The following is a 14,186-nucleotide window of genomic DNA, read 5'->3' as shown; positions in this document are numbered from 1 at the left end:
GAGAGTTGTATTCCACATGAGCTGTGATGTCATGCTTGCGTGTCCCAGAGCTCTGCCGTTAGATCTGTATTTTGATTCGATTTTCTCTTGCGTGTTTTTACACGTATGATTTAGCCATGATTTAGTCTGACGAGTGTCGATCTGTCCGTTGTTGATATGTTTTGTGGGATCTGGGTGACTCTCTTGCTAATAATACTGGCTCTCGGAGGGCCCGTGACACTTGCCCTATCTGGCAGATCTCAATATGCAGAACGGCTTTCTAGTCCTGCAGCTTCTGCGACTCGCTCTCTGAATTCCAAGCAGTCACAGCGCTCTCTACATGGGGGGCTTTCTCTAAATCACAGTGATCCTTATTGCCCCTGTGCGTTGCGCATTGGGCAGAGTAGGGTTGATGGCCAGGGAAGGTAGCCCCACAGCATTTACCCCACTATGCAAGCAGATAAATAACCGGCGGTGTCAGAGGCGACCTATGTTTTTTACATACCACCCAACCATCCCGTTTCCCTGTGTAGATGCCCCACGGCCCCGTTTTTGCTGGCAGTGAGATCGTGGGCCGGTTGGGTAGATCTATGATCTATGGCTGATTGACTGCTATTCAAAGCTGAGCATAATTTATTAGTTCTTCATCTGAAAAAAAAGAGTGAATATTATGTAATAACTTCATACGCATCAGAGGATCAGAGTGCATGTTAGTGGATGGCGTTAGCATGAGCGTATGTGTATGAATGTTGGTGTCAGCGGGTGTGTGTGTTCGCGTATGGTGCTAGGTATATGGAGTGTTAGGGTTGAGCCTAGGGTTAGTGGTGCGAGGGAGAGGAGGGAGTGAGATATTGTGTATATGTATGTGTATGGCATTAGCGTGAGTCAGTGTTAAAGCATGTTTACGGGTTAACCCTATGCTCACCCCTGATGTGCGTTTAGTGTTTGGGTGCAAGAATTAAACTATAAACTTGCTTGAGGTACCGGAGAATAGGCCTGGATCTTACATACACAGTGGAGGCACCTACGCCATCAGGTAGCAGTTGGCCTTAAAGTGCCAGTGCACCCCGGGGTTGCCAGTCCGGCCCTGCCTAGCCCACTTACTGGAGAAATGTATCAGATAACACACTGTGAATTCAGCGAGTTAAACCCTGAACTCTCCTAGAATCTCGCATACAAACTCCTGCTTTAGTGAATAAGCCCCCGATACGGACAATCAATCCCTCCGTGCCTCAGAACGCGCGTTAATATCCTTGTCACTCACGCCTGCCGTAGAGAATAAACGTGACCTTTACTCGGAGTCTCGCATTATGACTGGGAGCGGATTTACCGGCTAAAAAACACACAAAGGTTAAAAGTGTTTGTTTGTGATGGGAACGCCTGCTGCTGGAGGGGCTTAAAAACACATTTTTGCTTCACAACTTTACAGCCCTAGCACGGCACACATTGTACTCTGTAACACGCAAACTGGGACAAGGTGCAGAGGTAGTGCTCCTTACCTGTATTTGTAGGTCTTTTCGGTTCAGCCAAATAATCCATATGGGGATCGTCCCGATAAACAGAAGAAGTTATACATTAAGGGTCTGCCTTGCAAATGAAATGTGAGAACTAACTGGAGATAATGACTTATGCAGGGGGGGGGTTCTGGGGTTAGTGGCACCTGCGTGCAGTAGTTCTTCAGTGCCCCCCATCCATAACTAAAACACGCACATGCTAACACGCAAACTTGCGCTAACACCTGGCGTGACAACAGCATGCACTCACACATTCAAAACACCATACGTTCACACACCCATGCTAACACTATACATTCATACACATGTGCTAACACCGTACATTCATACACACACACCACACATTTACACATACATAAATGCATATAAACTTACACTCCCTCTCTCAGCATCGCTGTAGCTAGTTAGCTAGCCCTCCACCTTACCCCATGTAAGCTACCCCACTACAACATGCGTTATGTGACCCCACTGGGTGCCTTGGTTACCGGGTGCCATACACCTGGAGCTTGCCCTCCCCTGATCTTTATGGAAGATTGTATATTGCAGGGGTGTCCAACCCGCGGCCCTCCAGCTGCTGCAGGACTACGTCTCCCATACTCAGCCAGCCCATTAGCTAAAAGAGCATTATGGGAGATGTAGTCCTGCAGCAGCTGGAGGGCTGCAGGTTGGACACCCCTGGTATATTGGAAAGGAAACCCATCTAACAAGGACAGTGTCTCGCCCCTATGGTGATTGGACGGTGTGTGTTTCCATTAATAGCTTTGTGATACATTGTAACGTCTTTTGTAACCATGGAGCGATACATTATCCTTAAGCCATACCCTAAAGCTTTATAGATATAAATCAAACGCTGCATAACTATGTTTTAGAAGCATTTAAATTCACAGCTGGATTGTAGCAATATATATAATATATGAATAAAATGTCAACGTGTTTATCCGCCAGAGGCATCTTAGAAAATCAGGCTTTTTCAGTAACATGAACCAAAAAAAAATGCTCCAGCTATTAAGTTGGTCACAGCATGACGTGTCGGGAGCCACCGGGGGCCCGAATAATTATGAAATAATAATATATTTCATATTTCAATAATAATGCATTATTTTATTCAGTACCATGGATAGGGACACCGGCGTCCGGCTGGCGGTGCCGGGCACACAGGATTTGTGAGTTATGTACATATCACAGCAGTGCTCGCCTCTTAGTACAGCAGCAAAGTCACTAGACACACAGATACTATTATTTATTAATTGATTTATATAGCACCACCATATTCCGTAGCGCTGTACAATGGGATAAATAAAAGCACAGTGCTAACATCTAAAAGAGTGTTTCCTCATGCCTATTGTGCCCTGCATTGTAGTAATAAGAGCCAGTCTGGTGCTTTCCGCCTGCTTTATTTCTTTACATTCTTTAGAAGATAAAAGGAAAAAAGAAATTCATGTTTTCTGCAATAAAGGCTCCCGGATCGTTCTCTTTAGCGACCTCTCGTGGTGGATTCTGGGTACTGCATATCTTCTCATGCATTATTCTCACACCTAAAACAATTATACTGGATATATGGATATTTTCATGAATTTACAGATATAAGTAATATATAAATATTTATTTGCAATCATATTTATGACTGCTTAAGAAGGATGGAAAATCTGAAAATGTATAGGGCTCTGGGCAGGATTCCATCGGAAGAAGAGCCCTTCTGATGTCTCGAAAGCTTATGTAACTCTATATATTTTTCTATGTTGGTCCAATAAAATAAGGGATTAACAAAACAAAACAAAAAAAAAAAATATATATATATATAATTTAACTAATCAATGAAAAACTAAAGTAGAAAAGGCAACCAAAAAAAAAATACACGTGTCTTAGGTTAAAGCCCTTCTCGCTTGCACCAAAAATACAAAAAACCCATAAAATTGTGTTTATAAAATGCAACTAATATTTGCTTTATAACCGAATTGTTTGCGTTTCTTTGGTGACTGATACCTCCTGAGCATCTCATGACCATCTTATGTCAACGATCATGCAGTAGCGCATTTAGATGTTAAAAAGTGTCACCGAAAATTAACATATCTGCCCTATAACTAGGGTCGATTTCCAGGGGAAACGGCAGAAAGCCAGACGGCTCCCTGCGAGACGTTACGACATGGATCCCAGCGAGCGCAGGTTCTACCACTCGCACCCCGTGGATTCCAGAAAACTTTTAGACCATTACTGTTCGCCCACCGCGGGCGAGGCGATGCTGGAAACCACGATAAAATTTCCCATTCAACAGGTTCACAAGGCGCTGTCGGCAGGTAGGAGTTCAGAAAACCGTCATTTTCACGTGAAATGTGGTTATTTAATGAATTTTATTTCTTCTTGTAGGCGAAACACTCCCCATAGATAATTGAATAGATTGTAAGCTCACAAGATCAGGGCCCTCTTCTCCTTTTGTACCAGTTTGTTACTGTGTGGGATTTTAAATGATTTTACTGAATCTGTTGTAACAGCGCCACGGAGTCTGATGGCGCCATATAACTAAATATAATATATAAATAATGAATCTATTACACAGATTTAATACAGCATTTTGTTGTATATGGAAAAAGGTATTACTTTTCCCTGAAAGTTAATACTTGGTCTTGGTGGTATATAAGTGGGATAGCCTCCCAGCAGAAATGGTAGAGACTACTACTGCTTCAGCTAAAGCAGCCTACTGGGGAGGAATAATTCTACAGTACTTTATATTGCTCATTCTAATCTGTAGACACCATGACATAGATTTATTTCTGTAGAATTTGGGAATTTAACACATTTCTCTTTTTTTTGAAGGTAATATTAAAGGGGACACCTTTATTGACATCACCATTGGCGGTATTATGTATCCTCTCTTGGCTGCCTGTGAGTTTTTCAAAGACATCATTCTTTTAAAATTCAACGACGAATGCATTGCGGAGACGGAGAAATGGCTGAACGCGCACTCGGAGGCCTTCGACTGGTCTCACGCGTCCAAGTATTTCACGGAGCTGGAAGGCAAGGGGTTAAGTATCACGAGGACCAGTCACTATTTAAAAGGGGAAAAGGCCAACGTGGAAACTATCGTTAGCCATATTAACCCCTTCACGACAAAGCCCGTACCTGTAACGGGCTGACAATGCATTGTCATTAATGGGTTAAAAAATAATGTATAGATAAGGGAAGAGACTATCTAGTAAAATGAACGTCCAATCAGGAAACAGGGATTTTTATGTCGCAATAAACAAAAAAACAAAAAAAAAAACTAGATTTTTTATATACTTTGTTATATAATTTTTTTATTTTTAATTAATAATAATAATAAAACATTTTGTGAATTACAACTCCCATCACCCTTAGCCAGAATGATGAGAAGGGAAATCGCAGCCCTACAGGGGCAGAAGTGATGGATTTTTAATTTCCTTAATTTCATTAAAAAAAAAAACAAAAAAAAAACTTGATTTATGTGGAATCCAGAAATAACGTTCAGCGTTCGCGTTTTCTAGACACGGGTGGCAGGAGAAAGAAGAAAGATTAAAAAGTAAAATCCGACGCGTGGTGAAATGCGACCTGGCGAAAGAAAACCTCACGGAGCCCGAGGTTCTGCCGAGAGCCGACTGCTTGCTGATCCTCGGGATTCTGGAAACGACCAGCGAGGATCACGAGAGCTTCCGCCGGAACCTGAAGAAGTTCGCGTCGTTATTAAAGCCGGGGGGGCGCCTGTTATTATTTGTAGCGCTGAACGCTACAAAGTATCGAGCCGACGAGCGCGACCTCCATTACTTCACGTGCGATGAGGCTCTGCTCACGGCGAGTCTCGGGGAAGAGGGCTTTGCGGTTGAAAGTTGCGAAGTCTTCCAAAAGAAGGAGCACACGGACCTCGTCGATTATTCGGGGATCGCGTTTATCTCAGCGCAGAAAGATTCTGAGGTAACGAAGTAACTTCTCTTAAGTCTTAGGGTCTCACCCCCCCAAAGAGATATTTAACTCCTTTCCTTCTATCACCTCAATGCTAGAAATAGCGCAGATCGGCCCCATTCAGCCCGGCCAGTCCCGCCGTAAAGACTCAAACCTTAATCAGTCGTTGGTCTCGTCTTAGATTCAGGAGCCGTATGTCTATCCCATGCATGTTTAATACCCTCGCTGTATTACCCTCTACCACTTCTGCTGGGAGGCTGTTCCCTCCCATGCATGCTTAAAGTCTCTCTGATGTATAGGAGGAACCCTCCAGAGCCTCCCGGTAAAGCGGTAGATAATTTAACACAAAATCAGTTAACGCTTTAATATTATTTCCATAAAACAGAGGAAATTCTACTTTGATTTTTTGTGATTGCGGGGAGAAGGTGTGTTGGGACCCCCGCAGTGCCCGACGGCCCCCCGTCTGTATTATTTATGCTTTGCTATACCCTCGATGTTGAGATATTCTACACGATGTAACAGTTGGATCAAAGTGTGTTTTGGCAAAACTTGGCTGATAATAAACGTTTAATTGCGTGCAGCGATCGCTGAGTCCATTCAAAGTCCTGTTTGATGTCGGTTTCCCAGCGGCCTCCCTGGTATAAGAATTTGTCACAAAATAAGTGATATATAAATAAGTGATGTATAAATAAGTGATATATAAATAAGTGATGTATAAATAAGTGATATATAAATAAGTGATATATAAATAAGTGATATATAAATAAGTGATATATAAATAAGTGATATAAATAAGTGATATATAAATAAGTGATATATAAATAAGTGATATATATTGAGTGTGGACCAGGATGATGACTCCTTCCTCATTAGTGTTAAAATAAGAGAAAAAAACAACAACAACTGAGTTTGCTGTAGGGGCAGATACCTCCACCACCTGTGGATAAGAAGGCCCCGTCCTCACAAGAACCCCGGAGAAATAAAGGGCCATTGAAACCCAGGAGTGATGGGAGTGATAAAGGGCCATTGAAACCCAGGAGTGATGGGAGTGATAAAGGGCCATTGGAACACAGGAGTGATGGGAGTGATAAAGGGCCATTGGGACACAGGAGTGATGGGAGTGATAAAGGGCCATTGGGACACAGAAGTGATGGGAGTGATAAAGGGTCATTGGAACCCAGGAGTGATGGGAGTGATAAAGGGCCATTGGAACACAGGAGTGATGGGAGTGATAAAGGGCAGTTGGAATACAGGAGTGATGGGAGTGATAAAGGGTCTCTGTACGCTCATGAAGAGATTCCATTAAAAAATCAGCCGTTTCCAGCTACAATAGTCATTTACAACATTAACCCCGTCTGTGCTGGATTTTGGATCAATTTCATGTTATTTTAATGCACAAAATCTGCTTTTCTTTCAAAAACAAAACTCAAAGTGACTCCAAACCTTTGAACGGCCGTGTGTATATATATATACACACAGAATGGCACTGTACCATGCAACAAATCCTGCTGCAAACTTTGCCAACATATATGTGACAGTAACACAGCCAGTCACAACAACAAAACATACAGCATCAAAGACTCTTACTCATGTACATCGGCACACGTGGTGTACATCATACAATGCTCTGCCTGTGACAAAGGGGGCTACACTGGAGAAACGGGGCTTAAGCTGCACCTTAGAATGAACCTGCGCCGAAGCTCCATCAAAAACCATGAGGAAGACAAATATTGCACCCCGGTAGGACATCATTTCACACGGAATAATCACTCCATCCAAAACCTAAAAATTAAAGAACTCAAAGGAAATTTCAGAGACTCTCAGGAAAGAAAAACATTTGAGATGAAAATGATTACACATTTTAACCCCATAAAAGAGGGACTTAATGTGGATTCTGGTTTCCTTACACACTACCAGAACTTCATATGAACTTCATCGAGTCATCCAATGTCTAATTGCTGTTATCTTTGATGTTTTACTGTGGTTATTGGTTTCCCTAAGTTTATTTGTTCTGTCCCTGGGTTATCTCTCTACCTCTCTGCATTTCTCACCTCCAGACCTATTATTTACGACCCCCCCTCACCCCCCCTTCTCTAATACCATCACTTGTTTTAAGTTGTAACCTCTATCTTGTTGATTAGTATTGCTTCAGACCTGATGAAGGGAGGATAACTCTCGAAAGCTTGTCTTTTTAATATTATGTTAGTCCAATAAAAAAAGGTATCACCGCATACTCTGCAATACTCTATTTTTTGACATCGTGTCTACTGGACTAATACGGCTTCACCCTTTTAAATTATAAATATATAAATATATAGCGTGTTCCTCCCCCCCCCTTATATTAATTCTCTCATGGTCAATCTCCCGTTTGGTCTCATCTCTTACATGCCATATAATGGGAACCCTGTGCTGGGTGGGATGGGGTAAGGGATGGGGGGTCTCTGGAGAAGCCCCACGGCTTGTAGTAGGGGGGCAATAAGGAAGAGCAACAGCCAGCTTGGTAATAGGGGGTTCTGAACACCCCCATTAGTTGGTTTTTTTTATTGATTATTTAATAATAATTTGTTGAAGCAGGTATAGTATGCTGGACACCAAATGGGTAATTTACACATAATTAATAAATATCATTTTTATAGATGATTAATATTTATATTTATTAACTGCGAATATTGTGCATCTTTATTGTTATTTCTAACTCCTCCTCATGGCAGCCAATACCAGGCCGGAAAGTTCAATTTGTTAACCAGCACACACAGTCCTATCGAGATACCTTCTTGAAATTTGGTGTAAAAGTGTCTCCCCAATGTAGATTGTAATAAAATTTATAAAAAACTAATATTAACAGATACGAGAAATGAAACAAAGACACATTCAGCGATTCGTCTGGTGCTTTCCGCCTGCTTTATTTCTTTACATTCTTTAGAAGATAAAAGGAAAAAAGAAATTCATGTTTTCTGCAATAAAGGCTCCCGGATCGTTCTCTTTAGCGACCTCTCGTGGTGGATTCTGGGTACTGCATATCTTCTCATGCATTATTCTCACACCTAAAACAATTTTATTAAGGACACGGAGGCTCCTATTATAGTGCATTCTCTTTCTTTATTACTACTCCCTCAGCAGCAAAAAACAAGGGAAGCAGTTAACTGAAGAGAAAAAACATACATAAAGTGCCATAACATATCAACCAATCAGCATAGATCCAACATATCAAAAGGTGAGAGACACTGCTGCACTTCCTCTTTTCTTGCTGCTCCCTCAGCGGACAGTTAAGTAGATTTGCTCTGTGTCTTTATATACTTGCTTTAATTATTGATTTAATTATTGATTTCATTATTAATTTCATTATTGTCTTATTTTATATCCTATTACTGCTTTTATTGTTATTTTCGTTATTCCTGGGTGATTTCTATATCTTGTCCCGTTAATTTTATTGTATGTGCCGTTTTTATTCCTGTCAGTTTTCTCAGTCTGCCCTTACCTTTGGTTTCGCCGTCTCTTCCGTGTCGCGGTGCTCTTTCTTTGAGCAGCCGCGTCTTCGGCCGTTTTCGGCAGGCGTTTTTCGTTCCTCTGACGTTTTGTCTCTCGGTGCGGCCGTTTTTTTTTTTTTTCTTTGGCGCGCATCTGACAGGTTTTTCTGTGTAGCTGCCGCGTCATCGGTCTTTTTCGGCCTGCTGGTGCGGCTCGCGCATGCGCCGTGTATCGCGCGGCGGCCATTTTGTTGGCGCGCATCTCACGGGATTCTCTGCTAGTTCAGGCTGCGTGTTCCACCTTCTGGCGTTTTCGGTTCCTCGTTTTTTCGTTCCTTCGGGTTAATCAACCCTTCACAGGTTTACTACTACCGTTTATATTATTTCTGCAGCTATAATTTTCGTATTATGGATCGTTTTACCGATCAGGCTGCTCCTGTTGGAGCTTCTGGCCCCTCTAGTGGGCATCATGATGATGATTCCCATCCTCTGTCTTCAGAGGATTTTCAATCGTTGTTAGATGCTACCATGTCTCACTCAATCACCAAAGCACTGTCTTCTGCCATGGGTGTTATGTCTCACTCTATTTCACAATCCATTCAGCAGGCCTTGCTCCAGGTACCTGTTGCCTCAGCTCCTGCATCTGTGCCCACCCCTCCTCCCTTAGGCAAGAAAGCCCTTTGTAAGACTAAACACCTGTCTCCACTACTGACTGACAGCCATGCTTCTGTCGTGATGGACAATGCTTCGGCTCCTGTCCCTGAGAGCGCTGGTTTACCGCGCAAAAGAGTCCCTGACCGGACAAAAGCGGCCAGACATTGGAAAAGAGCTAAGGCTCAAATAGATTCATCAGAGTCTGATGAGAGTGGTGACGATCTTGATTCATATAAAGACCCTGGTTCAGATCTGTCTGATGGGGATGACTCCCCTGTGTTGGCCGGGTGTTCTTCTGAGGGTGATATGGCCCATGTCCTTGCTCCTCCTGGAGACGCTGATGACAATGTCACAGACCCTCACGGTAACCCCCTTTTTGATCCGGACGCTTTGCGCCACCCGAGGTCGGCCGAGTGGGACCCACCGGCTCATATTGCGCAATATCTCGCGCTCAGAGTACGCAAACCGCTATCTAAAGAGAGCAGACGTAAGCTTAGGGCTGAATGCCCACGACCTATCGTTCCTGATGAGGTCTGTAAGACCCCCGAGGTTGACCCTCAAATTATTCAGTTCTTGTCTAAGACTGGTTGGAAGCCCAGAAAGGGCTTGGAGTTCTCACTTCGCCACTGTCAGGACAAACTCCTGGACTGTTTGGGCCCCATTACCAAACTTTTTGAGTTGCTTGAGGCGGGCAAGGCCTCCCCTGCTTCCTTTGATTTTGACGTAGCCCTCGGCTGGCTACAACGTTTGGTCTGTTTGACGGGCAATGCGAACGCAGCGCTCTGTGCCGAGAGGCGCAAATCTATATTGATTAAAATCGAGCCCAAGCTAGTCAACATGGCTACTCAGGAACCAGGTCCTTCGGCCAAGGGGCTCTTGTTTGGTGACTCGTTCGTCAAGAACGTTGGTTCCTTCGTTAAGACTTTTACTGCCCTTGATAAGGCCCAGTCTTCCATGAAAAAAGTTTTCGCCCCAAAGGTTTTTGCCGGGGCTGGACGAAGCAGGGGCCGTTCGTCCGGCCGTGGTTCCAGATTCCATGGAAGCTATAGAGGCTCCTTCCCTCAACGCCATCTCCCAGAGCAACGACCGACGCCCTTCTTTCCTTCCAGAGGTCGCCCTGGATCCACCAGAGGCCCCAGAGGTTACTTCCCATCCAGACGTCCCTACGGTAAGTCCTTTTTCCCTTCCTCTCACGAGGGTGGGCGGTCGTCTGGTGCATTTCGTCCACGTCTGGGCTCAAATTACCTCGGACGCTTGGGTGTTGAATACTGTCAAGGGCTATCAATTAGAACTGACCGGTTTTCCTCGACAGGCTCAGCTTCCGCCTTCCCCGCAGTTTCCAATGCTTCAAAGGCGTCTGGTTTCGGAAGAGGTAAGATCACTTTACCAAAAAGGGGCTATTGTTCCTATTCCCATGACTTCTCCCGGGTTTGTCAGTTCTCTATTCCTGGTTCCCAAGAAAGGAGGGGGTGTCCGTCCGGTCATCAACTTACGCCCCCTCAATGCTTTTGTGGTATATCACCACTTCAAAATGGAAGGGATACATTGTCTCAGAGACCTCTTGTTACCAGGAGATTGGATGGTGAAGTTAGATCTTCAAGATGCTTACTTCACGATCCCAATTGCGACCGCTCATCAGGATTTTCTTCAGTTCCTGTGGGACGATCAGAAGTGGAGATTCACTTGCCTTCCCTTCGGTCTCTCGTCGGCCCCGTGGTGTTTCACGAAGGTCATGAAGCCGGTTGTAGCTTTCCTTCGTTCTCGGGGGGTACGGCTGATAATATATTTAGACGACATCCTTATTATGGCTCAGTCCCCTTCTCTTCTCCGTCTACATCTCGACTGGTCTCTCCACCTTCTCCAGTCCTTGGGTTTTCTCATAAATGGAGAAAAGTCCTGTTTCGTGCCTTCGCAGACTTTGGAATTTCTGGGGTTTCAGGTAGACTCAGTTCAGCAGTCCCTGTTCCTCCCTCAGTCCAAGATCATGGCTATCCAGAAAGAGATCAGGAGGTTGCTACGCGCCCCTGTGGTCACCGTGCGTCAAATTGCGAGAATGATAGGTCTGTTGTCCTCGTCCATTCAGGCCATATTCCCAGGTCCTCTCCATTACAGGGCTCTGCAAAGACTAAGAACTTCTTCGCTATCTTCCGTTCCCTCTTACGAAAGCTGTGTATCTCTAGACGACGAATCCAAAGACGAACTGATGTGGTGGTTGTCCCACATGGAGGCCTGGAACGGCAGGGCCATCTTCGGTACCACTCCCGACGTAGTTATCGAGTCGGACGCAAGCTTACATGGTTGGGGAGCGCGCTACGGGACTGTATCTACAGGCGGCAGGTGGTCCTTGGAGGAATCTTACCTCCACATCAACTGTCTGGAACTCTTGGCGGGTTCGTTCGCCATCCGGAGTCTAGCACCTTCCGATGCCCGTTGTTCTATTCTGCTGAAGCTCGACAACGTAGCTGCGGTGCGTTATATCAACCACCTAGGAGGCACGAAATCCAGACTGTTGGCTTGTCTCGCAAGAGACTTCTGGAGATATTGCCTTCTTCATGGGATCTCCGTTACCGCTGTACACATCCCCGGTCTCTCCAATTTCACGGCGGATTGGAACTCTCGTTTCCTCAGGGATTCCGGGGATTGGCGACTTCACCCTTCTGTCTTTCAGAAGCTTCAGCGCCTATGGGGTCCGATGGAAATAGACTTATTCGCGTCTCGTCTGAACACACACCTCCCGACCTTTTTCAGCTGGAGACCAGACCCGGAGGCGATGGCCACGGATGCATTCCTTCAACACTGGCCGCCAACGCTTCTTTACGCGTTTCCTCCGTTCAGCATGATTGCCCGGACGATCCTACACATGATGCGTTGCAAGTCATCTCTTGTACTGATAACACCTCTTTGGAAGTCCCAGCATTGGTTTCCCAGACTGTTGGAGACATCGTCAGACTTTCCCAGGATCATTCCGTCCTTCAGGGATCTTCTCCTCGATCCGGACCTTCATCCTCACGACCTGATTCTGCTGGGCAAGCTTCGGTTGGTGGCTTGGCGTGTTTCCGGGGACCTTGGTCTGTCGAGGGTGTTTCACAACAGACTCTCCTCCTCTTGGCCGATGCTTGGGCTCCGGGAACTAGAAGAGCCTATGCCTCTGCATGGCGATCTTGGTCTTGCTGGTGCCTGGGCAGGTCATTGGATCCCGTTTCGGCCCCTCTGAATATGGTTCTGTCCTTCCTTACGGACCTCTTCCATGGCAACAAGGCCTATCGTACGGTCAATTTATATCGCTCCGCCATATCGGCTGGCCATGTCCCTCTCGACGGGGTCCCTATTGGCCAACACCCTATGGTTTGTAGGTTGCTTAAGGGTATCCGTTTCTCTAGACCTTCTCTCCCACGTTATTCCTCTACGTGGGATGTTGATGTTGTTCTTCGCTTTTTGGAGGCTTGGTCCCCTAATCAAGACCTTTCTCTCAAGGAGCTTTCTGCCAAACTATTACTTCTTCTTTGCATACTTTCCTGTAAACGGGTTTCCGATGTCAGGGCTTTGGATTTTTCTGCTAAGGTCTACCGTCCGGATGGTGTCTTGTTTGATATATCTAGGAGGACGAAGACCAATATAAAGTCGGTCTTCTATCCGTCTTTTCCGCTCAGACCTCTTCTCTGCCCGGTCCTTTGCCTCCGTGAATATGAGTCTCGCACTCGAGTTCTTCGGAATCCTTCCGTTCTCCCGTTGTTCATCTCTTTTAGGCGACCTCATGGTCCAGTCTCTTCTCCTACCCTTTCCAGGTGGCTGCGGTGGATCTTGCAGCAGGCAGGTATTGATATGTCCATTTTCTCCCCGCATTCTGTTAGGAGTGCTTCGGCGTCCAAGGCCCTGGCGGTTGGATGTCGCATGGAGGATATTTTAAAGGCGGCAGACTGGTCTTCGGATTCCACATTTCGGGAATTTTATCTTCGCCCGGTGCAGCATTTTTCTGAGCGTTTGGTTGATCAGCTTTGAACTTGCACTATAATAGGAGCCTCCGTGTCCTTAATAAAATTCTAAGATTTTACTAGTCTCATGACATAAAGTCATGATTTTATTAAGGACACGGAGGCGAGTATTATTCCCTCCCGTTCCCTTCCCTTCATTTGAGTTTCTCGAATGTTATTATCTTCAATGTTTGTTGTGATGTATTTTAATACTGTTTATTTATTGATTCATCTCGGATAGTTTCTATGTGTTTTTTGCTCATATGTTTATGTGGCACTATTGTATTTCGGTTGACATTGTCTTACCTCATTTAGTGTTAACCACTCCAATTTAGTTCTTGGTTTCTACCGTTATTCTTTTCTTCTGTTCTAGTTTGATGTCTTCTGGACTCTCCTGACCCGTTGTCCAAGGTTTCCGATGTCCATGTTTGTTCGTGTGGAGTCGCTTCTGGGCTGATTTCGTTCGCAAGAAAAGAGGAAGTGCAGCAGTGTCTCTCACCTTTTGATATGTTGGATCTATGCTGATTGGTTGATATGTTATGGCACTTTATGTATGTTTTTTCTCTTCAGTTAACTGCTTCCCTTGTTTTTTGCTGCTGAGGGAGTAGTAATAAAGAAAGAGAATGCACTATAATACTCGCCTCCGTGTCCTTAATAAAATCATGACTTTATGTCATGAGACTAGTAAA

At 44.8% G+C, this 14,186-nt stretch overlaps 1 protein-coding gene across 1 annotated transcript; it reads left to right on the top strand.

The window, feature by feature from the left end:
* The first annotated feature begins 3,618 nt into the window (after nt 1-3,618).
* Nucleotides 3,619-5,451, top strand: LOC128470225 (indolethylamine N-methyltransferase-like). Its single transcript, XM_053452080.1, has 3 exons — nt 3,619-3,787; nt 4,305-4,512; nt 4,994-5,451. Exons 1-3 carry the CDS (start codon nt 3,637-3,639, stop codon nt 5,427-5,429), a joined length of 795 nt encoding a protein of 264 aa, XP_053308055.1. The 5' UTR covers nt 3,619-3,636; the 3' UTR covers nt 5,430-5,451.
* Nucleotides 5,452-14,186: the final 8,735 nt, after the last annotated feature.

Source organism: Spea bombifrons, chromosome 12 (genome assembly GCF_027358695.1).
Source record: "Spea bombifrons isolate aSpeBom1 chromosome 12, aSpeBom1.2.pri, whole genome shotgun sequence".
NCBI classification, from domain to species: Eukaryota; Metazoa; Chordata; class Amphibia; order Anura; family Pelobatidae; genus Spea; species Spea bombifrons.
Note: the sequence above shows the minus strand (reverse complement) of the source record. Positions and strands in the feature narration are given on the sequence as shown.

Excerpts from the sequence above, each read along its gene's own strand:
- LOC128470225 (XM_053452080.1), top strand. The coding sequence starts at position 3,637 with ATGGATCCCAGCGAGCGCAGGTTCTACCACTCGCACCCCGTGGATTCC. Across the intron at positions 3,788-4,304 it reads TCACAAGGCGCTGTCGGCAG|GTAATATTAAAGGGGACACC; the intron begins GTAGGAGTTCAG and ends TTTTTTTTGAAG. Across the intron at positions 4,513-4,993 it reads ACGGAGCTGGAAGGCAAGGG|ACACGGGTGGCAGGAGAAAG; the intron begins GTTAAGTATCAC and ends CGCGTTTTCTAG.